At 39.2% G+C, this 27753-nt stretch overlaps 1 protein-coding gene across 2 annotated transcripts in view; it reads left to right on the top strand.

The window, feature by feature from the left end:
- Nucleotides 1-942: 942 nt before the first annotated feature.
- ano2b (anoctamin 2b) overlaps nucleotides 943-27753 on the top strand; it is a 94052-nt gene continuing 67241 nt past the window's right edge. Inside the window, exons 1-4 of one of the 2 annotated variants that reach the window (XM_042511446.2) lie at nucleotides 943-1318; nucleotides 8298-8491; nucleotides 10935-10976; nucleotides 14247-14630. In XM_042511446.2, coding sequence (XP_042367380.1) covers nucleotides 1282-1318; nucleotides 8298-8491; nucleotides 10935-10976; nucleotides 14247-14630 — 657 coding nt within the window. In that variant the 5' untranslated portion in view covers nucleotides 943-1281. The remainder of the gene's footprint in view (nucleotides 1319-8297; nucleotides 8492-10934; nucleotides 10977-14246; nucleotides 14631-27753) is intronic. The other variant, XM_088072666.1, reaches the window with a different exon arrangement.

The following is a 27753-nucleotide window of genomic DNA, read 5'->3' as shown; positions in this document are numbered from 1 at the left end:
TTTTCTTTAATTTGAAATGAATTAGTGTTCTAAGAGTGAGTCTAAGATCTTCTGGAAGTTTGCACCAGATCTGCACAAATAACTGGTTTTTGGTAAAAGAGTAGAAGGTAGAAGCCGATGTACAAGAAGACTTTGGGGGAGAAGTTAACAAAAATCAAACTGCAGTATAAAGGCATAGCAAATTACAGACAGAAACACAACAACTTCCAACTACTTTTAACAAATAAATACAAAATGGAAAAAGCATGAATGATTTAATTTAAAAAAACTTATGGTATTTGGTTGTTCAAATGACGAATGAATTACATTTGGTGAGGAGCGCATTATGACTTGTTTAGGAGTCACAACTCACAGTTTAGGACTTGGGACTTATCAATCTTGCCTTGGGACTTGTCTCTGGACTCGCCTGTCTTGACTTGGAACTTGTCTCTGGACTTGACTGTCTACAATGGGAAATTGTCCCTAGACTTGACTGTATTGACTATGGACTTATCTCAGGGATGACTGCCTTTTCTCTGGACTTGTAAGTCTTGCTTTGGGTCTTGACTTGGGAATTGAGAGCAAAGACTTGACACTTACTTGTCACTTGCAAAACAATGACTTGATCCCACGTCTGCCAGAATGTCTTTCCCTAACTCTCATATTGACATCTCGCATCTCATTTTGACCTAGCCTATATACATTCCTGAAATTCTGTCATAACTTTTGGTTTCTGTGATTTTTCCCATCTGGCCACCATGATGAGAAACTCTCTGGGCGCTTCTGACTCTATGACACATGTGCCTCCCTCTCTTGGGTGAAACTCCTCATTGTATAACTTTAATTTGCACTGGGAAGCCTCTTTTGTGGTCTTAAGCTTTACGCTGCGGACCCTTAAGACCCTGCAGGTTTGCATCTAAACCTCAACAGAAGGCACAGTAATTAATGCACATTAGAGGGCCCAATAATCTCTGCTTGTGTCTGTGTGCCTGTAATTCCTTTGCAGAACACCCAATCAGCCAGCCGGTCTGTTACCCATGAGCCCCGGTGTGCGGTGTATTAGGCGAGTGTACACAATAAGCTGAGTTGTGGAGTTTCTGCTACCCAGTCAGCCATTTGGAGGAGCGTATTATCCCAGCAGAGCTAAGCCTATACTGAGCTGAGGATTGCACTACTGAGTCAGAGTGTTGCTGTTGTTTCTCTCACCTGCTGCTGACAGCAAACCAGCATGGCCGACTGACCGAACTCGCAGACTGAAACGGGGCCTGCCTCTCAGCTGGAGTCACAAAGAGTTGAGGCGAAATGGCTCTCCGCAAATCCCCCTCCTCTGCCTGTGCAGGTGAGTAACCTATAGGAAAGCCAGCTCCTTTGTGTGGCCTGTCCTGCCTGTATCCTCACCAAACAAAAAGGACACACTAGACAGGACCACTGTAGAGTAACCCGCCTATTGTCCCATCCCAGTTCCCCCCATGTGTGTGTGTGTTTATGTGTGTGTGTCAGCAGGCCGTGTGGGGCCGCCGTCAACAGGGGAGGGGATACAGTTGCATGTGAGGCTGCTGTAGTTTAATTTGGTTATTCGTTCAGACCCCTCTGTGCTGCTGTAGTCCTCTTGTTGTTCTCATCTTTTGCCACATTTGGACAGAGCAAATCAGTTTTTAAGGAGGACTTTATCTCAGAGATGTGCTCCCTCGCAGTAAAGCTCAGGCAGGGTGGTAATCCGGGTTAGTTTGCATGGCTGAACGCCGCTGTGCTTTAGTGTAAGTGAGGTGACGAAGCTGTTGTGGCTGATTTCAAATGACCCTAAAATCCCCTTAAACCTTGAAAAGCAACATGAAGCATCCCCCTCTGTTCAGAAATGGCCCCAAGCTGAGACTTCAGAACTTGTGTGCTGTAGTGCATGAACATTTTATCGGGTAGCTCCAGGGGGAAACATTTTGACACGATGCAGGCAGGCGATATTGACTGCAGCAGGGGAATGATTTGGCAGCTCTGGGACGTCAGGGTTTACTATCGAGCCTCCTGGAGGTTTTATGTTCCAGAGTCATTATTATACCGTATCTTTGATGGGAGATGGCCAATTGATAGCCAATAATGACGTCCCAGCTGTTGCACACACCCTGCCTCGCATTTGGCAACCCAACCAGGCTTCTGCGTAGTTTGTTTACCCAGAATAGAACATGTGGAAAGTTCAATCGCTGCTGTTGTATGGAAAATTAAAGACCCCCTCCAGACATGTTTGAAGACATAAAATACAATTTGTGTCTGATGTGTTTTTTTCCTTAAAAAAAGAAGAGAAAGTTACGTAGTTTAGTCCTTTGAAGCCTGAGCAAATTGGTTTGATGTCTTTCAGAAACATGGGGAGGAGACAATGAGCAGCTTAACAAGACATGGCCCCAAAAATAGCAAGAATTTAGTAAAACGTTGAACATATATTTATATCTATCTATCCATCTGTCTATATCTATGTATCTATATGTAGATATAGACGTGTATGTGTGTATTTTGTCTGTAACATAATTTTGAATATCTAATTATAATAATTCTAAATATATTTTTCTGGGCCTTTTTTAAACATATTATTTACTTTTTTTTTTTTTTAATTTTCTAATAATAATCCTTACCCTATTTTTTTGGGGTTATTTCTTGTCACCTTTTATTCATTTATCTTAATTTGTAGGACATTTCTTGCCAAGTTGCTCATTGCCCTTTTTCTAGTTTTTTTTTTTTTTTTTTAAGAAATCAATGTCCTAAAATTCTTGAAACACCCTTAAATCCTGGAAATGTCCTTAAATCCTAGATACATCCCAAATTTCTAGAAATGTCCTAAAATCCTAGAAACATCCAATTTTTCTGGGAATTGTCCTACAATCTTAGAAACATCCCACAATCCTAGAAATTTCTAAAATCCTAAAAAAAAAAATAAAAATCCTAACATCTGAGAAATTTCCTAAAATCCAAGAAATGTCCTAAAATCTTAGAAACACTTATGGGGTTGCTTTTAGGCTCACTGGTTTGCTGTCTGAAAGTTTTTTTTATTTCTGTGCATATAAGGTTCAAGTTTAATGAACTTTTATAAGTTGCATATTGGCCTCTGAATGGTTTCCAAACTAGCTGTGACGTCACAAAATCCTGCTTGTAAGGTACACTTGTTAACGTCAGATTTTAGGGGCCTTGTGGATTTATGTCAAACTCTAGTGTCAAACTTGGCACAAACATCCTTCTACATAGTAAATATCAAGAATCCAAGTAACAATACACATTCTTGAGTGGAGGGGGGACTTTAATAATTAGGACACAATTCTTTTGAATTTCAGCAGATCTAGTGCATTACATTGCAAAGTGTTGAAAATCTTTACAGCTGCATTACATAAGTATTTTAATTTAATCAAGATGGTTATAACATGAAACCAAAATAAGACAGGGTTAAGGCTCTCATGCGGTCAGTGAGCCAGAGCTGAGACAACACGTATAAAAGCATCAGCATTAAGTCTGTGTGCTGTGTGGCTGCCCATTAGCTGCTCTCTGAAGGCTGCCCTTTGTCTCTGCCATTAAAAATGACTGTGATAGAGAGCGTGTTTATCTTACACAATCAGTCTGAGCAGCCAGGGCAGTGTGAAATTCCCAAAAGGTCCTCATATTATATCAAGCAACTTTTGAGGAAACTGAGGAAGCTTTTTAACTCTTGGACACACAAAAAAGAGATAAAATGTGGGAAGTTAAAGCCCAATTTACAATAATTTGTCTCATGGAACGCCTTGTTAGAGAAAATGTGTTATTAGATGTCATAACACAACAACATGAATGAGACATAATGTATTAATCTTCACGCATTTTCCTGCAAATTACGCTGAATTAAGCATGGGGAGAATTATGTGACAATGGGCCCCTGGGCATAGACATGCAAAAGGCCTCCACCTCTCCTGCATAGAAGTAATACACATGGTCTTTGCCTTGGCTTTGCCTGTTTTTGTTGTTGTTGTTTTGTGTCTCTTTGAAGTTGTCAGCATCTTTTTGTGATTAAGTGTCTTATTATGGTAATTTTGTGTGTTCTGTGTCACTCTGAAGCCTTTTTGTGTCTTTTAGAGGTATATTTGTGTTTTACTGTTGTTTCATTTATCTTAGTAGTTGTTTTGTGTCTCTTTGAGGTATATTTGTGTCTTTTTTGGACATTTTTTGTTACTATGTAGTCGTTCCATCTTTGAAATTCCTCTGCATCTCTTTGTATCTCTTTTTTCTTTTTTGTATCTCTTTGTTATTTTGTGTCTATTTGAGGTATATTTTTGAGTCCTTTTTGGTAGTTCTTTATGTGCTGGTAGTTCCTTTGCATCTCTTTGTGGTAATTTTGTGTCTTTGTAGTTACTTTGCATGTCTTTGTTGTTGTTTTGTGTCTCTTTAAAGCTCCGCTTGTGTCTCTTTGAGGTACATTGAGTCTTTTTTGATCATTTTGTGTCTGTCTATAAAGTTTTTCTGTGTCTCTTTGTAGTTCTTCTGCATCTCTTTGTTGTCATTTTGTGACTCTTTTAAGGTAAATTTTTGTCTCTTTAATGTATATTTGGGTCTTTTCTGGTCCCTGCGTCTCTCTTTCTAGTTGGTTTATGTCTCTCGGAGGCACATGTATGTCTGTTTGATTGTTTTGTATCTCTTTGTGGTTGCAATGTATGTCTTTGTACTTCCATTGCATGTCTTTATTGTCGTTTTGTGTCTCTTCAAGGGTCAAATTGTGTCTCTTTTAGGTATATTTGTGTCTTTTTTGGTAGTTTTGTGTTTCTTTTCCTCTCCATCTCTTTCTGTTTTGTGTCTTTGTAGTTCCCTGGCATGTCTGTTGTCATTTTGTTTCTCTTTAAAGGTCCATTGGTGTCTCTTTGAGTTATATCAGGGTATTTTTGGCCATTTTGTGTGTCTATGAGGGACATTTTTGTCTTTTTTTGCTTGTTTTGTGTCTCCTTGTAGTTATTCTGTATCTAGCTCCTCTCCATCCTAGTTCCTTTGCATGTCTTTGTTTTGTGTCCCTTTAAAGGTCAATTTGTGTCTCTTTGAGGTATATTTGTATCTCTGTATGGTCACTTTGTGTCTCTTTGTCATCTTTTCATCTTCCTTTGTAATTTGTTTGCATTTTTTTGTTGTCAGTTTGAGTCTCTTTCTCACTGAAAGATGAAATTTTAATGGCATTTTTCAGGTGAAGGCTCAGGGGGCCCTGACACTTTGAGCCCTTAGTCCTGTTCTCGGTAGACCCAGTCATTAAACATGTATGATATTAAGCATTGCTACAGAGATTGCCCAAAGACATTATAAGTAATATGTCCCCTAGAAACCTTTTTGGGGAAATCTCAACGCATGGTTGATGACTGTTTCCAATGCTTTTTAAATCTACTTCATACTTTATTTTAAAATCAAGAAACCGTCAGCAACATATTTTTCTGCGATGCCCTGCTTTATATTTATACATGAGGGATTTTCTCATTCAATTCCCCTCCTACCAGATTCAAACTGGCGACCTTCCAGTTATAGGCCTGCCTCTCTAACCTCCAGGCTACTGCACTGCTGTCAAGTGAGCTGTGAGGAACAGAAACCCAACTGTTGCCATAAAAATATCTGTCCTTACAGGCCCAAAATACTTCAATAGAGACATTATAAAAATATTTTTCCCTCTTGACCTGGTTCTTGCTCGTACAGTATGTTAAAGTGTTGTACAACTCTGCGAATGAGAGAGAGGAAGATAGAATGAAATAGAGCGAGCTGTCCGTGGTGCTGAAATGAGAGCACAGCACGTGGCCTGGTGCGTTACTATGGCTACAGCTGTCTGTATCCCTAAAATAACCATACACACACATAGTAACCTTATTACTAAAAAATCTGTTGCGGTTCCTGACAACACGGCAGATTGATGAAGATGGAGAAATGTCTGTCTGTCACCACTCCACTTTAAACTCCCCGAGAGGAACTGTTTGAAAAAATCCTCAGGATAAACAATGGCTTAGCAACAAGTAATCTGCTGGTGTCTTTTCCCCCCCCCCCCTGCGCCCTGTGGAGAATCAAACTTTTACGCCATTGAACATATTTTCTCTCTTGTGCTTTTTCTTTTCCTTATTGTGTTCTTTGTGTTCTGATTGTTAAGAAGTTGGCTCTACTGTACGTAGGCTTGTCCTTTGTAAAGTGCTTCTAGACAGGGTTTGTGATTGACTGACACGCACATCAATGTGTGCAGTTTGAAAGATTCATGAGGCAACTTTGCATATCTGTGGCTCCAAATAATAAGAAATCGGGAGGCTACGTCATAACCAAGATGTCCTATGTAGGTTTGATAGGGAAACGTGAAAAAAGTGGATGCATAATTGCGCTCCAGTTTGTTGATGACATATGTCAAGGTAAAAAGTGTGTAGAGCATTGATAGTTAAAATTATGGGTCATTTGTTTTTTGCATTTTCTTTCTAAAAGTTTGATGAGTGGGTCAGTGCAACTATCATATCTGCACATTAAATAAAAGGCAACGGCCAGCAGCCAGTTAACATAGCTTAGCTTAGCATAAAGACTGGAAACAGGTTGAAACAGCTAACCTGACATCGTCAATAGGTAAAAATAGAAATCTGCATGGCAACTTTGCTTTAACGCATAAATTTAGACATAATATCTAGTTCATTTAATGTATACAAAAACTGAAGTAGAAAAATGGCAGATTGTGGTTTTATTGGGAGTTATGGGGTGGACTATTTCTTGGTAGGGAGCACTGACTTATTGAAGCCTCCGTGGATAGCCTCCAACCTCACGCCAAAGTCACGCCATCCTGCCAAGAAAGAGTCTGACACATAACCCCCTGTAAAACCATACAACTTCCTGTCTTAAATAGATTAAACAATAAAAGACAAGTTGTTTATTATTGCGCTTCAAAGCAATACTCCACCTTCCACATGGTCTTTTGTGTATCTATTACTTTACAAACTCTCACACAACTCGTGCAGTATAATCCAATCTTATTTACTCAGTCGTATGCTCAATTCTTTCCAAATACGTGCATTTTTGCTAAAAGCGTAACATTGGACACACGTGGACGAGTAGTGTGATTTTAAGAGTTTGCAGAATTGTTTTATATTGTAATGTTTTAGCCAAAATGCATGTTTTTCAGGAAGTAATAAGCATACAACTGGATAAATGAGACTGAGATTATACTGCATGAGTTGTGTAAGAATTTGTAGATGAATATAATAGTTCTGCTGTTGTTTAACTTGGACCCCCAGCACTTCAAGTCATAAAGACTTTTCTCAGTTTTTGGATTCTTCGTTCACTGTGGAGACATGCGAGAAAAACATGTTTCCTTTCCGAAATCAACGTAACACAGGGTGTGCAATTTATTTTAAAATGATCATTTGGGGGGTGCACTATACCTGCTGTGTTACTGTTGCAGAGAACTGGCTGTTTGCCCCTGTCCCAGTCTTTGTGCTAAGCTCAGCTGAGTGGACATTGGCTGTAGTCTTATATATGTAGACATGAGAGTGGTATTGATCTTTTCATCCAACTTTGGGCAAAAAGCGAAAAAGCTTACTTCTCTAAATGTCCTAGAGATCAATGGGCTGGAGGGCTGAGACATTTGCTTTCATCTGTGGTAGCAAGGATTCACTTCACAATTTAAGATTCAGCAACAAGTTTCTCCTTAGAGGTTTTTTCGTCCATCCTTAAAGTGACCATAGCCCTTGTGTCAGTGTTAGCAATAACTGACAGGCTGGCCAATCTTTTTAACCAAATGTATGAACATTACATTTATAGTCATGCTGTTGTCTCAATCATTTGATATAGAAAGCACATTTTCTTTTTTATATTTATTTTATGACTATTCTGAAGTGCATAAATGTGAGGCAGGCTTTGAAAGTTTTAGTGCGGCTGGCTGACTTTGCCAGGATAAACAAAAGAAAGCTGCACAGGACAAGATGTGAAAATACACCTGAATCAATACAGCTGAATCATCCGAGAAGCTCCACATTCACCCCGTTTCACTCCTGTGTTTTTGTGTTCCTGGTGGGAAATGTTTACCCAGAGTAAACTGGACCCACTGCCTATAGATGCACCTCTTCACTACCTCCATGTTGAAAATGTTGAATATTAGTGAGTGGCATCACAGCACATGCACAGTTGACAGATTCCCTTTAAACCTTCAACATTTTAGTTATATTTTAACATAGAGCTCTCTTAAAATGTGAGCAAATTGATTTGAATTCTTTCATGGCCCAAAAAAAAAAAAAATTAGAAGTAAATTACCCAAAAATCAGATGTATTTTCAAAATAAATGTCATGAAATCATTTGTCTTTTCAAAATAAATGTCTTCCAGAGTCATGGACCAATGGTGCAACCCTTATGCGAGTGGCCACAGCGCTCAGCGAGTCTTCGTCCATCCACAGTGATGCCCTGTACCATCTCACCAAGGATATGTCCGGGATGGGACTGGACCCCATGTCCTACAGCATCCTGGAGCCTGAACCTACAGAAGAAACCTGGGTTGAGGAGTCACAAAGTTTATTACAGGTGATACAGTGTGTGTGTGTGTGTGTGTGTGTGTGTGTGTGTGTGTGTGTGTTGCTAAAATAACAACAACTCATCACTGAACTTTTGTTTTTTGGTTTTAGGAACCAGTCTGAGGTTAGAGCCTGCTCATACTCACAAGGAGAGACTTGTAAAAATTAGTTAATCATGTAATATTTCCTGCATGAGTAATGCATTGCATAGCCTTGCATCATTTTTATGACTCAGCATAAAATAGAAAGAATCTCATTAAAATGACTTCATGACTTTTAATCTGTTATGATGATGGAGGGAGCTGTTCTACAAGATTTGTTTTTCAAGAGCTTTATTCTCGCAGCCTTTCAAAATAAGAGTCGTCTAGGAGAACTGAACTGACTTTGACCTGAATTTCAGTAAAAAGCGTCAACACATGAGTTCAAGGTTAATGTTAGTTTTGGGAAAAGACTTGAGTTGAGGATGAAGGCTGATATTAGAAATAGGTTAATGGTAAAGCCTGGGGTTAGCTGTGCTTCAGAGGGTGTCTGTGTGTGTGTGTGTGTGTGTGTCATCTAAAATGCTCATTCTGAGAGAGACAGAAATATATTCCTGGGACAAGAGCTGTGCTACAATTACATTTTATATATTTGCTTCTGTGATTATGATGTAGCTATTAGGAAAACAGAGGTCTCTCTCCAAGTTACATCAGTGGGCTGTCTAAGCAGCCAAGGCTGCTCCCTCTCTCCACGCTGCAAAAAATATCCATCTTAACCTGTCGTGTTTTAAACAAGCGCAAGAGAGATTTTTTTCTATTATAAAATAGGGTAAAAATGAGCTCAAGGTGAAGGTGAGTTTCCAAGTTTTAATGTAAATAAACCTTTGAAAGGAGGGATTTTTCTACTGTCAGGTGAAATTCATTTCACTTCATACTCATTCTGTATACTTGCACCTACTCTGACATGTTTGTGTTTATATTCTGAATTTGAGATTTAGCATATTTTCAGAAACAGGCCAGCACATCAAAATGGCTCGGCCAATGAAAAGGTCCAATGAATGGGCCTTCCCTAAATATCCTTAACTCATATCAACACATGCACGTGCTTTCTCTCTCTCCTTGTTTAGATCATAGACTGTATAATAAAAGTGGATGACACAAGAGCTCTCCAAAAGTGAGGCCAAAACATATGAATTGCCCCCTTGAGGCTGGCTGCAGTATAGGTCATAAACCCCGCCTCCTCCATGTTAGCGGATGGCACATGGGCCAAACAAAAACTAGTCATATAATTTTTTCCCAAAGATGGTTTCTGTCATTTTAGATAGTTCGTATCACACTGATGATTGTTCAATTGTTTATTTTTCTGATAAGTTTGGTTTTAATTCATTATTTAAGGGTATAAAAAGGGGGATTTGACAGCTGACTGACAACTGTGTAAGCCAATCAGTGTGCTCATGATCAATGGCGCTGCTTGCGATTGGTGGGACTGAAGACTGCAGAAAATGCCTGCTGCACAGAATCTGCCTCCAAATGATGACACCAAGGCATATTGGGGATATTTTAGCATCATTTATGTAGAGTGGGAAGAAATTAAGACATGTCGTTCATTTTTATATACAGTCTATTATTTAGACCAGTAAATCTTTCAGGTCATGTGGCCATAAACCCGCGTTTCTTTCTTTTTTTTCTTGCAATGGTTGTGTAAAAACAAACAAACAAAAAAAACTTATACCATTCAGGAGAGTTTCCTCCCAATTTATTAAGAAAAATGCTACATTTTATTAAAGTAAGAATAAATACAGTGTTTATTTTTGTTGTTTTAATAAGTAATGGTGAATACATTGGTCCAAAATGTACAATGTCCAAAATTTGTACAATGTACAATGTCCAAAATTTCCCTTTCATTGGTAATGGATGAACATGATTGATGATGGCCCCCTTTCCCCCCCCTAATGGACACCCCTGTTCAAAAACAGGCAAAACTTCTAAAAACTATTGAAACCACACCGAAAATATTTTTATTATAATTCTCACCAATTAGCAGAAACGAGTTTAAAATATTGGAATATATATTTTTCTTTCAACAACAAGCCCAAATAGCATTTCGACGACAGACATTTTTTACAGTGTGGCATGCTGGGTGCCAAAGCGCCGGCGGTGCGCAGGCAGCCTCCAGATCACTCAGCGGGATAGATGGGTATCACCAGCATGCGAGCAGGCTGCTGAGAGTCTATGAGCAGCCTCTTCATCCTCACTGCCCTCTCTTTAACTAAACAATGAGCCGCGGTGCAGATGAGCCGTCGCTCCTCGCGGACTGTGGACTAACTGGAGTGACCTCGGGTGTCATTTGGGGATGACGGGGGTGAAGGTGGTGATGATGATGAATGTGGCTGTTTTTTTCTGCGAAAACTGCCAACTTTCACTCCCTCTCTTCTTTTATTTCTTCTTTTTCTACTTCTCTGTTTGTGTTTAAAGCGCAACAGCATGCAGATCTCCCCGACTGAGGACAAGAGCCCTGTAAGTACAACAGTATCCATCCGCCGACACTCTGTTGCTTCTCTCGTCTTTTTCTTGACTTTAATTAGCTTCACCTGTAGCCACTTCGTGTTGACGACCCACTGTAAGTTTTCATACTTCAAACCACCGTTCAGAAAGTGATTCTTAAACTGCTGCTGCTGTTTGACCCGATATACAGGCAAGTTAGGACCACAATACAGTCAAATATTTAATGCCAGCTGAGAGGTGAGGTTCTGTTAAAGATTTTGACAACCTTCAGAGAACGTTTTGTTCACCTTTTGCCACCACGAGTGGCCTATTTAGGAACCGTCTTTGAGCTAGCTAGGCTAAAGTTGCATTCTCCTCTTTCTAGAGAAATGTCAGCAAACAGAAACCGTTTTGAAAAGTTCAAGGTTTGAAGTTTGGATGTAGCAGTCACCGTGTGTGCTGTGTACTGTAGCACAGCCTGCATCACAGATGCTCTTCTTTTGCTGGGGGAGGCACAGGTCAAGTGTTGGCAGGGGCGTTTCTAAGATTTATGTGCATTGGGGGCTTAGCTTGGACCTCTGTTGGGGGCTGTGGAGGGACCCTCCCCTGGCATTGTTTTTGATTAACAAGCTCTATTTTGATGCTTTTTAAAATGCACTTTGGAACCGTATTTCAATTCAAAGTACAACAAAAGGTTACAGTGTAGATCAATTGACTTTATTGTGATTTAGAAAACAATAAGGCATCCAACTGCCTTGGCTGTAAGTTGAGTATCACAGGCCTACATGGCAGTCTTGACTCGCGATGCTCCTTATGACAACTTTCCCTGACGTTTGGATGGAAGTTTATCTTAGACTAGCAGACCATTTTAATAGTCTGAAGGTAAGAAACGATTCAGAAAACAGTCAACATTTAGCACAATTTATCTATAAGGTTAAAAATTATCTGAAAAATATTGCATATTAAGAAGATCTGCGGAAAGGCTGTCCATAACATGACAACAACTTAGAATTAAATGTTAATTAATAACATTTATTGTAAACAATATTCTTTATGAAAATAAATCTTTCAGAAACATGCCCAATTATTACAGCATTTTTATTGGGTGAATGCAATTGCATAAAATGATAAAAAATGATACAGTTTTAAATATAAGTTCAGTTGACAACTAGCAAGGGTAACAGCGTTTAATTGACAAGTCGACTAATCACGTGCATCACTAGTCTCAGCTGGTAAGATCTTTGAAAATTTACTATGGATATTATTGTTTTACTTGACAATATGCTATGGTTAAGGGCTGTTTACAGTAAATACAGTTCAGGTATATTAAAATATATTTTTTTTATGACATCTTTGGACATGAGGAGCAAACTAATATGACAGTTTATTGTGGGAAAATATTTGCACAGTAAAGGTTGGCCATATAGCACTAAAATATCACTACAGTTCAGAGTATTTTTGCGAAAATGACCTTGATGATATTAAAAAAAAAAGAAAAATATTACTCATTTTAAAAAGGAAAATCTATCAGTTCTTTAGTTTGTAAACAACAACAGCAAGTCACTGTTAGATTTGGTTCTATATATAATTAATATAATTAAAACAACAAAATACAATCAACCACAACTCTAAAGTTCACATCATAGCATATGCCTAATGCAAACAAAGTTGTGTGTAGATTAGACTTCATTTGGGCGGAGCTATGCTGGGAAAATATGTGAGATCACCAAACTAGCTGTGTCTAAAATCAATCCCAGATTTACTCATTTATTATCTTTACATGGTAGACACTCGGTCATTTATAGTTTTTAAAAGAGAAGACAATTAAATGTTCAAATGTATTGGCACGAAGTAAATGTAGTACATTATGCAGTAAATACAGTGGGATTTTGGACACAAGTCATGTAAATTGTTCTACCCAACAGGTGAAAGTAAGATGGCAATCAAACAGTGCGTGCACTTCAAGGTCCAGTAAGTCTGAATAAATGTAAAAGCCTGTGTTGGAGGACCATAGACACCTGGGGGCTTTTAAATATTTTAGTTAATCTGGCGTTGGAACCATAAAAGCATCTTGCCATATTTTAATGACATCGGGATCCAAGCTAAACTTCACACTGACATACCATTAAGTGAGTCCTGTAAGCTACCGTTTCTATTATTTCAGACATACAGTCGGAGTTGGAGTTAGAATTTGTCACTCAGTGAGATAGAAAAAAAATCACAAACATTAACTGTTTCGCTACTGGGAAATTATGAGGCATTTCACCATGGTGACTTTTTTTGTCATGCAGATGTACAAAGTAGAAGTTGCAACAGTTTCAGACATAGTCACATAGCTATTGTGCTGTAGTGAGAGGTTATAGCAGCTTGTTTGCTTGCCAGGTTATCAAACATGAAAGCATTTATAACCATTATTTACTCTTGAAATGCATCCACATTATCATTTTCTCCTTTCTAAATCTGAATATTTCTTGAGGGTCTGTGAATTTAGCATTGTTTATTATTATTATTGTTTATTAGTTGATAGCTGATCAGATTGATGGATAAGTGGAGAAGCAGAGTGCAGAGTGAGTGAATGCAAACTTTTAGACTCAGCACAATTATTAGTTAGGTTTCACTTTCAATGCGCCTGGTGTTCTACTGCTCCGTCTATGACAGTGCACGCTGCGCTCCGAGAGTGTGGTGCAATGAATAACTACACAGTACATGTTCAATAGCAGTGGTAAATCTATTTGTGGTGGCGGATGTTTTAATTGTGGCGGCATGCCAAAAAATAAACTTCACCTTCATATGGGACACACATGCCATTTTTGAACAGACTAGAATTTAACTTCTACTAAAAACCTGTCCCGCTGATAAATAAGAAACCAGCTCGGATGTTAAAAAAAATCTCTCATCGTGTCCAGAGCCTATAGAGCGTTCCCTCTTGTGTCGTCCATGTTTAGTCTCCCTCTCTACTTTCCCTCTGTCTAAATAAAGAATAAAACTGCCAAAGGTGAGCTGACTGCCCACTCTGCTGCTGAAGGTTCTCACTTCAGTGTTTTTGAGAACCTGCCAAAAGCCACTTCTGTTTGCGTGTGCTGACAGTGCAGTAGATGTTTAAGTTCATTCAAATGGTTATTACATAACTCCACTGCTGCGTAAAGGTTCTGCATATGCTGTCTTTAAACAATGTGGACTTATTGAATTGATTAGAGATGATGATTTCCTCTACCAGCAGTTTGAATGGTTGGTGCTGCTGATTTAACACCACTGCTGACTTACTAAATATTTTACATTCCCTTTTGATTGCTCTCCCTACAGGTCGTGGATTCAACATCAAGCCCTCAAGGCAGCGGAAAAGGCCTTTACTTCTCTGATGGCAGACGAAAAGTTGACTATGTTCTGGTCTTCCATCAGCGACGGCGCAGCTCCATACGATCTCCCGCCAGCACCTCGGTTTCACACGACAGGTTATCTATCGTTTCCAATGGCAACTTTCCCCCTGCGGCGGGATCAGATGCGGCGGCAGCAAGAGGCAGCATATCGGCACCGGACGCTGCGAGCGTCGGTGAGGTGTTCATGGAGCTTGGAGCTGCAGGAGGGAACGAGCTAACGGAGCCGGCCGACCATGAGATGCGTCTAATCAGACAGGAATTTGAGGCCAACCTGCTGGAGGCTGGCCTGGAGATAGAGAGAGACAGAGAGGTGAGTGCATATGTGGCCATGCTAATGTCCTTGTCATCTCCTTCCTGCTCTGTCCAAGGCACTCTATTGACACCTAAGAGGGTCCCATATCTTATACTTTCTAATGTTATATTCAACATTATAACATTAACTGCAACAATGTCTTGGCAGCTGGTATTGTTTTCATCTTGCAAGTCTGTTTGTGTGTCATCATGGCAAAATGTTGTCCAGGTGACACTAACTGAGGCAGGAACTACCACAGAGGCTGTTTAGAGTGTTTTACTTGGTGCTTATAAGTCTGTCAGTTTGTGGATGGACTTTGTCAATGCAATAATGTTTCGACGGTGCAAGATGCAGTCACAAGATTTTACAGGTGTGCTGTTAAGATGAAAATGAAAGCCAAGTTTTAAGATGGGTGTGGTCTAAACTAAGGAGCTGGAAGTGAGTGGGCAGATAGCAGTGAAGGGGCCATTGGTCCCTCCACTTTATGCCCCTGGCTCACAAAAAATTACAGTTTAGGCCACAATGGCAAAGTTGTAAAGTGGGTGTAGTCAGATATAAGGGGCCACAAACAGAGGGGTTGGAAGTATGGACAGGGCCATTGCTCCCTACTTAACTCCCCTAGCCCACATTTTAAAGAAGTATTTCACCAATATAAAGACAGTCCACACATAAAACTAGGCTGTCTCTGCAGTAGAAAGATGTAAATACTTTTTAAATTGATGCTCCATGACCAGAGAAAACAGAGAAAAGTGCTGTGGCATTGGCTTTTGCTTAAAAGGTAGAAAGAATAGAGCTACCAGAATCCATCGTATCAGTGACGTCAAGCAGCGTTCTGAAACTCATGTTACAGTTGAACAGTAAGCTGAGGCGTGTTTCTGGAAACATTTGAGGCAAGAAACAGACAACACAGTAATTGGTTCCTTGTTTACATTAGATCAACACTGCTTAGTTTTACAGTTTGATCTCTGTTTTTTGTCCTCTGCGGGAGGACGACCACTTCCTGGTCACAAACTCTCACCATAATGGCAAAATGGGGCATTAACATGTTTGTGAAAACATTTTAGGTGAGAAATAGGCAGTGTAGGGACATAATCTTAAATTTATATTTGATCAGCACTGCCTAGTTTTACCATTTGATAAGATTTTGGTCTGAGTTTTAGAGACTAAAAGAGGGGTTGGGTTTTTCTTAATTAGCTGTATACTCTTTGAGTTCATGGTTGTGGCGGCATGGGTGGTGGGCTATACGAAAAAATGCAAAAGGACAGCCTGTAGTTCGAGCAACAGCCCCAAAAGCCAGCAAAACACCACCGGGGGGAAGGAGGGATATCCAGGCACTGCTTTTAGCTGGAGGGAAGTTTATTACAGTTCATCTACACATCCTACCCACATTGTTTTGATACAAAGATGGTTGCAAGTATCCCTTTAAGATACGAGTCAAATTATCACAGCTGGAGTGATCCCATCACAACATCATCATTAGTATTTAGTGTTGATGCAGTTGAGAATGATGCTTTTGTTGGGAACTCTTCCTTGTTGGTGGATTAAAAGGCTGGTAGAAAAACCAGTCTGAAACCAGTTGTGGTATGAAAGGAACATTTAATGGAATAAAAACCCCACTGTGCTCAACGTTGAAGGCTTTCATTGTCTTCTGTTCCGGTGCAGTGTGCACAGCAATGAGACAGTGAAATTATAGGCTTCAGACAGGCTCAACCTGTAACAGTCAAATTAATGGACAACGAAGAGAACAAGATTCGAATAAAGATTAGAAAAAGGATAAAATATGCAATAAAATCAAGCACTATAAATAAACAGTTTGACTTCAGGGACATTAGCAAATAGTTGGCAGTTAAACCTGCTTTATTGTGATTTTGGGGCAGCATAACAAGTTCATCACAATAATTTATTGTCACCTATATAGTGATACCCAAATCAAAAATACCTACTTTTCCTCTTACCTGTAGTGCAGTTTATCAGTCTAGATTGTTTTGGTGTGAGGTGCCAAGTGTTGGCGATATCTGCTGTAGGGATGTCTGCCCTTTCCTGAATATAATGGAAGTAGATTTCAATTGGCTGGTGTTGTTCAGAGCACCAAAGAAATACATCTGAAAACCCAGCAGCAAAGTCTCTTTCCAGAAATGAGATGATCAACAGACCCTATTGTGAACAGTGTCATATAGGAACTATTTTCTTTCTACTGAATTACACCCACCAACTCTATCTCCCAGCAGAAGAAAGTGTGCATCAATTTCTATCCTGAAGTTATTGTAAATAAACAGTTGTGATTTTGATTGGGTCTATATCATCGACTGTAAAAAATAATACAGGTTTATATAGCAACTAGCTGAAAGGAGCCATATTGCTACCTACTGTGGAGGAGTCAGACATACTTCTGTCAATAAATTGCTTCTCCACTGGTGCTTGTATACTGGGACCAGGACAGTAGTACAGTTAAATGGCCGAATCAAGCTATAACTGTAGTTCCACTTATGTGTTCATGTAAGCGTACTGAATTTCATAAAAGTCGGCAAGAATGCGCAATTGTGTGCTTGTCTGCAAAAAACATGTTTTTTGCCCATTGTTTAAACGTGTAGGAATTTGGCCAGTTTTGCACATCACTACTCCAAAAATACAAAATCTGCTTTTGGCGAGGCATGTTTTAATCATGGCAGGCTGCCGCAAATAAATGACTGTGTGGGAAACCCTTTGGTTGGTGTCTCTTGACATCTTACATATGTAAATCTATTACTCACTTTACTTTTTTAGCTCTTGAAGAAACTATCTGTTCTTTTTTGTTTTGCTGCTGGAAGCAATGCTGAACAGAGTTGGAAGAATGAACCAAAACAGTAAAATTTTGGGCCTTAAAACACAGTAAGTGCTCCACAGGGCTAAGGAGAACTGCTGAGTTGAATGGTAATTCTCTGTAGATTTGTCTCTCTGAGAGACAATTTTATGCAGTCATTTTGTCGTCATTGTTGACATAAAAACATGGATCGGTGAAACTTTAAATTATAGAACATTCATAGGTAATGGTCAAAAATGTACAAACCAAGAGCATGTTCTCCTGTTGTTCTGTTTTTATATTTAAAATTGTCTGAAAAAGTGTGATCTTTATTCAAGATGGACAATTATGGTTCATCTTTGTGGTCTCAATACCTGGAGAAGTTATTCGCAGTATAATCTCAGACATTAACCAGCAGCCTGTGGATTGATACATAGACTAGATTCAGTTTTTATTGACTTCACAGGATTTTAAACCCTGCCACAGGATCTGATGTAACTCTGTCTTGAGCTATTTAAGGTGAGCGCCTACATAGGAACCTGGCTCAGATGGTAGAGGAAAGAAGTGGGTGAGACTCGATGTGTTGTTAAGGGTATAAGGTGGCTATCACACCAGCAAGAGTGTGAATGTGATAAGAGCTTTCTGTTAAACTTGGAAAGGTATCTCTCATTTCCCTTTAATGTACTGTGTTGTGCCTTATTCAGTCACCTTGTTGCTGCTGGACAAAATAACAGGAACGCCGCATAAAAGTGTGTCAGCTTTAGAACAAAGTGCAGGCACAATCAGAGCCAAAGGCATCCTAAAATATTCACCTGCACCTAGTCAGTACCTGCTCAGTTAAAGCATCTGAACAAAATATTTCTTCTCAACCACAAATGTAACCACTTAGCGCTTAAAATTTGCTCATCAAATCAGTTGTGTAAAAACTAGCAATAGGCTGTAATCTGCACTTGTTGCACCATGCTACATGACAGCAGTTATTAAGATGAACAAAAATTTGATTTTTCTGACTTCATTTTACAGAAGCAACCCATATGACATGGTGAACACAAAATTTAAACGTCCTACAGAGAGTAAAACACCCATGATGGCTTGTTTCTTGCAATGTCCTCAAAGTATTTTCCACACAAATCCTTTATTTTTTTCCAGAACAATTTATTTTGTCTCCTGCATTGACATGAATTAGTGAGCCCTTTTAGCCACTTAACACAGATGCTCTGGGGCAAGGCATTAAGCCTGAAATAGATGAACTCTAGAAAGGAAAATATCAAAGTAAATAGTAAATAGATAGCATATTGAGGAAAAAAAAGCAGCAGCATAGAATGCCAAACATGGACAAGCTGCATTAAACTGCAAGTTTTAACTCACCAAAAGGTAGATCAACACTTGAGCACAGTATGAGTTGGTCAAAAACCTTGACAGAAAATTCTCCAGAAAGTGGTGTTTAAGGACAGACAGTCCTGTGTCAGAAACGGCTTGTATCCAGGGCAACACACAAAAATGCACAAGTTGGAGCAGGCGCCACCAAACCTGCAAACCTGAGCAAGGTGAGCATTGGAGAAAAAAATCAAGTCTGAGTCATTCAACCTTGTTCCGTCATACAGAAACTCTTGCCAGAAGCACAAAGGAAACCTTCAACCAACAATGTTTCCTGTTAAGAGAAAGGGTGGGTGACATGGCCAAAATCTTCTTTCACTATATATATAATTATATATTAAGGTTACAGTATATAGCACAATACAAGATTTGTTCTGTAAATTCTGTAAAAATCAGCAGCCATATAACAGGGATGATAAATGATTGTTATTGCTATTGTTGTTGTTTAGAAAGCACTGGTGACGCTTATGTTTTATTTCACGTTAGAGGCCAATGCTGTTGTGTTATACGTCAAGATTTGTCTGATTCGGCAAGGCTGCAATGCAGTGTTTAAAAACACAGTGGAGAGGAATGTTGTTTGTTTATGTGTAAACTTGCAAAAGTAGTGGCCCTATAGAGCGATCTCTGCGTAAAACGGGCAAAAGAGAGGAAAGAAACAAGCGCAACCCGTAATGACAGCAAAGTAAAGACTCCCTCACAAGTTTAAATGATTAATTTCTGGATTGATCATTATTTTGCATTATTTTTGGCGTTAAAAAATGGGTCTCTTTCACTTGGCAGGGGCCCTCATTGGCAGCCCACCAACTGTTTCCAATCTAAACGTCTTTATCTTGTGATGTTTCTGTTATTTTGACTTTACCACCTTTATATGTGCATGACTGGGATTCTGTTTATTTTGGTGTCGGAATCCACACAAGAGCCTGACGTTTACATGTAAGCTGGCAGAGTCTAATTCTAGTCACTGAAGCCAACACAGCTGCTGCGCTGACCTCTTTGTATCGATTTACCAATTTAGCCTGAAACGGGTAATTTTATTTTGACATGTACAAATCGCTTCGCTGTGATTGTATGTTACGTAGCAACCAGTACTTGCTTGTGAGAGTGTGCAGCTCAGTCCTGCTTGTGTGTGTGTGTGTGTCTGTGTAGTAGGTATTTGGCAGAATGCACAGTGTGTGTGTGTGTGTGTGTGTGTGTGTGTGTGTGTGTTCTTGTAGTGGGGCTGCAGGCTCTCTGCCACAGAGTTGTACAAATGTAGTTATTGTTAAAAGTTCCACTTGTTACCAAATGAACTGCTGCTGCACTCTGGCTCCGGCACTAAGAGGAATCATTTGGGATAATGAAGTGTCTCTCGCATCAGCTGTTGGAAGCTGCAGAGAATGGGCTTGCGATTTTTTGTGAATTGTTACATCTCCTAATACTAAGAATGAGAGACAGGAGCAGTTACGCAATGTAGTTAACGATAGGATCATATGTTCAGGAAAGAATTATCTTTACTTTAAAATGCAGGATAGCCAGATTTTTACAGTATAGGGTTTGTGTGCATGTAATACCTGTTTCACGAAAAACACATGTGACTGTGCGGACATGTGTGTGTGCTGGCTGGCAGCCAGTTGGCAGTGTGTGAGGTCTGCAGGCTAGTATTAATCAGATTGCTGACAGTGTGGCCACGGAGCCTAAGCCAGGATGAGATTAGCTGAGTGACTATTAGCTCCTTATCTCATCCCATGGATCGAGGGGTAGATCGAATCTGCTGCCGAGAGCAGCCAATCTAAAGAAGAAGACCTGCGTTCCAGTGTCCCTCATCTGAATGTAGTGAGGGGTACTCTTACAAAATGACTGACAAACATAATTACACTCCTTCCATCAGCTAGATGTGGTTGTAGGAGGTTCTGGCAGAGAGAAGGAACATTGTCTGATAATAACTGCAGGTTTGCTGCTCACTTAATCACTCATATAGATACAATCAATAAATGGTAATGCATTTGTTGACCACAGTCTGAGTGCAGATAATAAATGAATGCAGCAAATTAAAGTTGTTTAACCCTTTAACAGGCATTTCAACAGCACAGTTGATATTTTTTGCGATCAAATTGCTTTTGTAAAAACTGGCCAAAACCTAATTTCATTTTTAAACGTTTTTTTTTTTTATACAATGCATTTTAGTATTTTGATTATACAATAAGCTTCATCTCTTTTTTAAAACTATATTAAATTGACTATTTGTTTTTTTCCTACCGTAAATTCCAAACATTTTGTTACTAGATGTGTTATTTTTTGTATTAGTTTTATTTGTTTATTTTATGAAGTTACTTACATTTTCTTTTTTTAATTATATAACACTGAAAATTTGTTTTTAGCATATATGTGTATACCTTTTTTAAATAGATTCATTTTTTATTTGTATCTATTTTATTTATTTTTTATATGTTCATTGCATGAAGTTACTTTTATTTTCAGATTTCTATTATATTACATTGACTTTTGCACTTTGTACAGTGCATTATATGCATTTTGTTAACATATTCTACGGTCTATAATGTTCTTGCAAAGGCATTTCTTAGTGTGACTGTTAAAGGGTTAACTTTCATTATAATCTGTGAATTTCCCGCAGCACCAATGTCAAACAGGAATGTATCTGCACGAGTATTATTTACTGAAAACAGACTATGTAATTTCAAATTAAAGAAGTTACATCACAGAGGCGGAGCATTAACCTCTGACCTGTTGGTTTATAGGGGCATTAAATGTTAGCCTGGGAACCAGATGAATCTGCAATCTGCGTCCCCCTCCCGTTCGGACAGATTTCCAGCCGGCCTCACATGGGTCAGGCCAATCACAACTGTTATCTAATATGGGTCATGTTTCGGACAATTACTGACAAGTTGGGGAAACCTTTGTGCTTTACATAATCTGTGTGATGAGGCCAATTTTGGCTGGGGCACCCTCGTGCTGGGTACACTAAAACAAGCATAAATCTAGCTTAGTAAGGTGGGCGATGTTGAGGTATTTTTTGAAAAAAACAAAAAAACAAAAAACAAAAAAAAAACAAGATGGCTGCAGCTAATCTTTCTGTTGAAGTACTGCTTTCAAATTGTGAAGGCAACACTCGTGCAGATATATTGATGCAAAATCCTCCTAGCTCATCTCTGCTGACTGCAGTCTGTTTACATTCATATGTTTTGTTGCTCTGATTGGTTAAAAATTCTATCCAACTACGTCCAGAGGCATTTTGGTCCTCTGCCACAGACAACTCCCCTTTGGAAATCGAAAATGAGCCGAGAGCTTCCAGACGAACTCACATTTGCAATTTGGTCTGGTGATATGAGGGTAATTAAATGTGTGCCAAAAGGTTTCAGTGGACAATGTTGTACTTTTTATGGTTATCACTGTTTTTTTGGCTTTCTATTGAATGAATTTCATTTGACTCCACATCTGCTGCTGAGCATTTTTTGAATAGTGAGCATATTTAAGAACGACTCTCTTAACAGCAGGTTGAAAATGTGGCCCTGAATGAACAAACCATTCAGCAAAGCAACAAAATGATTGAGCTGTTATTGAAGAGCAGATCAACAAAGATTATGACCGTGTGATATTGTAAATAAACATTGGCCAACATGGCAGCGATATTAAGTGTGATTAAACAGATTAAGGCACTTCATAATCTGTACGACAGTACGGCCGTCCATCCGTCCGTCTGTCTATTATTCAAACTCACTGCTGTTTTGGTGACAGTGTTTTACAAAGCAGACCGAATAATATTAATTATGATCAATTTTGTCCACACCGAACTAACACTTGTTAGGCTGAAGTCACCCAAAGAAAATCATAGATATTCTGCCAACTCTTCAACCAGCTGATCGATCGCTGCATGAAATAAATCTGCATTTTTTCTATAGTTAAACTAAATCACAACTGTGCACTAACAGTTTGGTGGTATCCACCAAACTGTTTTTTTCTCGACATTATCACTTGACCAGGGCAAGTAAACACCGTGTTCAGGCAAGTGGAAGGCATCAAGTGAAAAAAAAGTGTGATCTTTAAAATAATATCATTCGTAAATAAGCTGCATGCACGAGTCAGTCTGCCATACTGGACACTATAAAAGGTAACTCACATGCATTATAAAAAGTGATGCAACATATTAAAATATTGTAATAATAATGTATTGTAATAAAGTTCTTTCACCAGTGGCATTAAATGAAAAACAAAACCAAAGTATTATTTTTTAAATAATGTCCGTGTCGAGTCGAACTAAAGTCCCCAGTTTGTGTCCAACCTGTTTGACTCCAGATTAATTGGATGCTGGGAAAAAAAAGAGTGTGTAAATGTCAAACTTGTTGACTGTGTCTGAGGATTATTGAGTTGACCTTCGATCTCTGAGGGACATCCTCCTCCAGAACGCTTTTAATTAAATCAGAGCACGATGTTAATTCAAGGAGTGGAGCTGGGACTTTTGAAGAGTTCGGTCTGTGGGGGCTTGGGAAACAGAATGAGCAGGATTAACTATTTGTAAGACTGCCCTCAGGTAGAGAGTGATTATTTAACACGTGGACAGGGAGGAGGAGGAGGAACATGCTCGTCTGCTGCCTCAATTCCTGCTGCACCACTGTGTCGTAGAGGAATACCAATAATCACAAAAAGCATCAGAATCACAGCACTAAGAATTACTTTATGTGCACATCTTTTTCGTAAGGGTAAAGGCATTTGAGGCAATTCTGGATGCACACAGTGAGGAAAATCAGGTGTATCCTACACACCTCTTCCTCACATTCTCACTGGGAGGAGCTAAAATGTAAGGAAGAGACGTGAGTCACTGAAGCAGTGAGAAATAATAACATAATAAATAGCACCTTTAATACGTCAGTGCTTATGGTTGACTGGAGTCTATATGGCTCAAGGCCCTGACACCCTAAGCTGATGGTCCGCTGTTTGTCAGTGTTGTGCTGTCAGTGAGTGTGCCCCATACTGCCTGCCTTTTTACTGCCTTTTTTCAGGCGATTCAGCATGTTGAATCTGCATTGGCGGAGCCTGTCTGTAAATGAAATCACTCTGATTGACAGTTCATTATGTATTGATTTTTTTCTTCTTTTTTTTTTGTCAGCTGTTGAAGTCTTTAGGAGAAACAGTTTGTAATTGTGTTCTGGTTTGCGAGTGCACGGTAAATATCCTTTGTTCCCTCAACAGTGGGTTGTGTTGTTAATGTGCTAACTGGCTAACAAGCGTCATGTCTGTCCTGTCAGTCTTCCAGTTTCCCTTTTTGAGTGACAAATAGAGACTACTGTCCATGGATTTATTAAGAGACCTGGATACAGCATTGGACACAGGACATGCTCATTTCTGTGAAAGCTGCCCAGTAGCACATGAAGCAAAAAAACAAAGCTCTTTTATGAAATTCCCCAGATCTTCCACATTATGGAGTCCTTAGAGCATAGGCAAACCAGCCAAACTGGCCAAAAGGATAACTTCCAGCTTTGCGCTTTGCTAATAAAATTATTTAATCTTGCATCTCTTCTTGACTTTCTAAATGTTATTGGACTGAATGGATGAAATCCTGATGTCATGTTTGGAATAATGGGGGAGTATTAGTATGCATGTAACCGTAGCCACTGTCGTAAGGCAACAGGAAGAACAAGTTTTGAGGCTGCTTTTTAAAAGAGATGATTGTCTGTGCACAACATTTGAGTCATAAAAACTCAAGATGAAGCATAACCATAACTGTTAGTGTGGAAACTCCAAACTCCATGTATAATGTATGAGTCTAGTCTACATTTTGGTACTCTGAAGTACCCTAAAAGACTTGTCATTTCTCTGGAGTGTTTGTTCTGTAACTGATGTGTCATCTCTGCAGCAGGAACCTGTAGCTACTCCTGGTATTAATTTACTAAAATGAATAATGTCTTTGGTCAACGTAAGTGATCACTTAAGATGTGTAGTCATAGAAAGCATCAGCAATCAGCGTTTCCAGGTTAATCCCTTCATCCTACCACCTGCAGGTCTGGAGGAGCTTCTGTAATGTCAGCCCCCACAGCCTTTAACCCAATTCATTGACTTATCCTAATAACCACCTGCCATACTGTGTTTCCCTTTGTGTTGCTTTGTATCTGTCTCTCTCTGTGTGATCCATTTACTTTCTGTCTCACTCATCCTCTGTCACTGCCATTCTCTCATTAGCACCATCCGTACCTCTCTTGACTCGATTCTTCTCCGCTCACCGCTTCACCCAGCCGTCCCATCACCCAACCGATCACCTTCTCATATTCCATGCACCCTCCCCGCCCTCATCCAAAGACGCCCCCGGCTGCGTCCTAGTTACCCCCCCTACAGAGATAAAGAGCTAATTGGAAATCCCTCTACTAATTAACCTTCTCCAGGCTGAAAGGTATTTATATCCCCTGCTTTTTGATGGAGCGATAAAAAGAAGGGAGGGGAAGGAGGAGGAAGGAAAAGGGGGCGAGAGATCTGAGAAATTAATGTGAGCAAGTGGGTAGAATATAATGGATGTTGGTGGGAGGTGGGTACAAGTAAGTGAGGGAGGAGAGCGAGGTGTAGACGTGAAAGTAACAGGATGAAGTAGCTGCAGCAGTTTAACATAACGTCAATGAATCATTGCTAATTTTTTAATTTTGTGACAGTCCCATAAGCATTGAAGTCAGCTATCAGTTTTGTAGTCTGCAAATTTACATTTAGAGTCACCAGGTCAGTCTGAAGGGAGAAGAGACATTTGTTTGATTGCAGATTATGTTCTTGAGGGAGAGAAAGGAGGATAGTTTTCGGTACGCCATGCTGGTGTCTTAATGGTAAAGAACTTCCTTGTACTGTTGATTTTTTTAAAAAAAATTCTCATGGCATAAATGTACACCAGTCGTCAGTCTTCTCCGGCTTGCTTTCAGTGTCTCAGAAGCACAGGTGGGGTGCTGGCAGAGCCACTCAAAAAACGCTCCACCACCTTGTCCTCTAAGTGAGGAAATTGATTATTCACATTTTCCACAATGTGGTTAAAATTATATACATTTTTTAAGTGCTTAAAGTTCAAATCATCACTAAAACGTATGCCATGCAAGAGAGCCAGTTCAGACAAATGATATAGTTTAAGCTGTCATATTGTCATTTAAGGTGTGTTGGTTGATTCACGGTCAACTCATGCAACATGAGTAACATGCAAGAAAACATTACATTACACCTGTAAAGGTAGCTGCTGGTGGGCTTTAATTGATGCTGACAGGGTAACAGTAACAGTACATATTGTACTCGTAGTATTAATGATGTTGATGGCGAGGATTTGGTGACAGTAACAGTATATATTGTATTTGTAGTGTTGATGATGTTGATGATGTTGGTATTAGAGTTACAATAACAGTACAAATTGTATTTATGAGCTATATTGCAGCATCAGCCTTCATACTGGTCCTGATGCTGCATTGTTGTGGCCGTCATGACCTGTTGATGGTGATGTATACCACGCTGGAAATAGTTTATGTTATTAGGAGATGTTGTCATATTTGATGCTCACTACATTATTACAGACCCTATGAAGTTATGGTGGACGTTTACTAATCTGCTCCTGTGGAGCTTGAATTTGCAAAGGTGTAAGTCACCTTAAAGTCACAGTTTAATGTCATCTGTTGTATGTTTCAATGTCATATTGTTTATGCTTTTATGTGTTTTCTTTTATGTTTTTGCACTTGCTGCAACACAAATTGCCCTCTGGGACAAACAATAAAATTGAATTAAATTGAGTTGAATTGGCACAGTGAATGAAATTATCTGCACACATATGAAATACGAATCATTCTTCTGACTGTGTCATTTTTTTTGCTTCGTGGATAACATGATGAAGCCCATCTAAAGTCGAAAGTTTGGAGGTGGTTTGGCGCACTCTGATATGACTCCGGGGATGGTCCATAAACTGGTAATGGAAATGCAAATCAACACGCCTTGGTTTGACTCCGAACAGCCAAAATTGCAATTAAAAGTCCTACGTTAGTACCACCTGTGGGAGATACAGCTCAGCAGTTGTATTTACCATGATTCAAATATATGGTTGAGATATATATATATATATATCTATATATATAAATATATATATATATATATATATTTTTTTTTAATGATTCATTTAAAGAACTCAGACCACCTTGAGTGAAAAATCACACATCATTTGAATGAAGCCAGTTCAGCAGCACAGTAAGGATGCTAATGCAGAGGACTTGGGTAAAACAGTTGAATTAGTCTCAACTTTTGCTACAACACTACTGGCAAGACACTGCAAGGTTCAATTAAATACAATCAAGCTCACCTTCGTGCAAAATGCTTGTAATTTGAACACTATTTTTCTACAGTTTACCTTGCAGTTGATGTGATGACTTTGTCTAGGATAGTAGATAGTGTCAACTTCTACAGTTTATCTGACCAAATCAGCAAAATAGTTGCTGCACGTTGACACACTGAGTGTCAGGAAACCCCAGTTTTTACATATCTTTCTGCTGAGGTCTCAAATCTTATTGCTTATAAGTTCGTTTTTTCCTTTTGTCGGTTTGTGAAAAGTTAGTTTTGGATTCTTTATCATGTTAATAGTGCATCCCAACAAAAATCAACTTTTAGGTACTTTGTGTTGATGGCTAGCAGATGTTTATGACACAGAGTTACCATAGTGCAATACAGTTGATGGAGAGTCAATGCACTCTGTCTCTATAGTGCTACGTTCGCTCCTGGCTGAACGAAGCTGTGGAAAAAACATGTTGATCACACATCTGCGGTGGTGCTATTTGATGCAAGCATCTTCCCTGTTGACTTGAAACAACATCCTTGGGACGAATACATTAGTCTGGCTTATTTTGCCCTTATACTTATTGGTTAGGGCAAAAATAACAATCCCTCTCAGACAGAATACAGCTAACACGAACACAACATCAGACCAAATAAAGGTGAAACATCAGCGATTCAGAGTGATTATCAGGCTACTTTTCCCATGCATCATTGAGTTTC

This window comes from Plectropomus leopardus, chromosome 22, assembly GCF_026936395.1.
Source record: "Plectropomus leopardus strain MGB_pleo_1.0 chromosome 22, ASM2693639v1, whole genome shotgun sequence".
NCBI lineage: Eukaryota > Metazoa > Chordata > Actinopteri > Perciformes > Serranidae > Plectropomus > Plectropomus leopardus.
The sequence above is the reverse complement of the archived record's forward strand: the minus strand, read 5'-3'. Positions and strand labels throughout refer to the sequence as shown.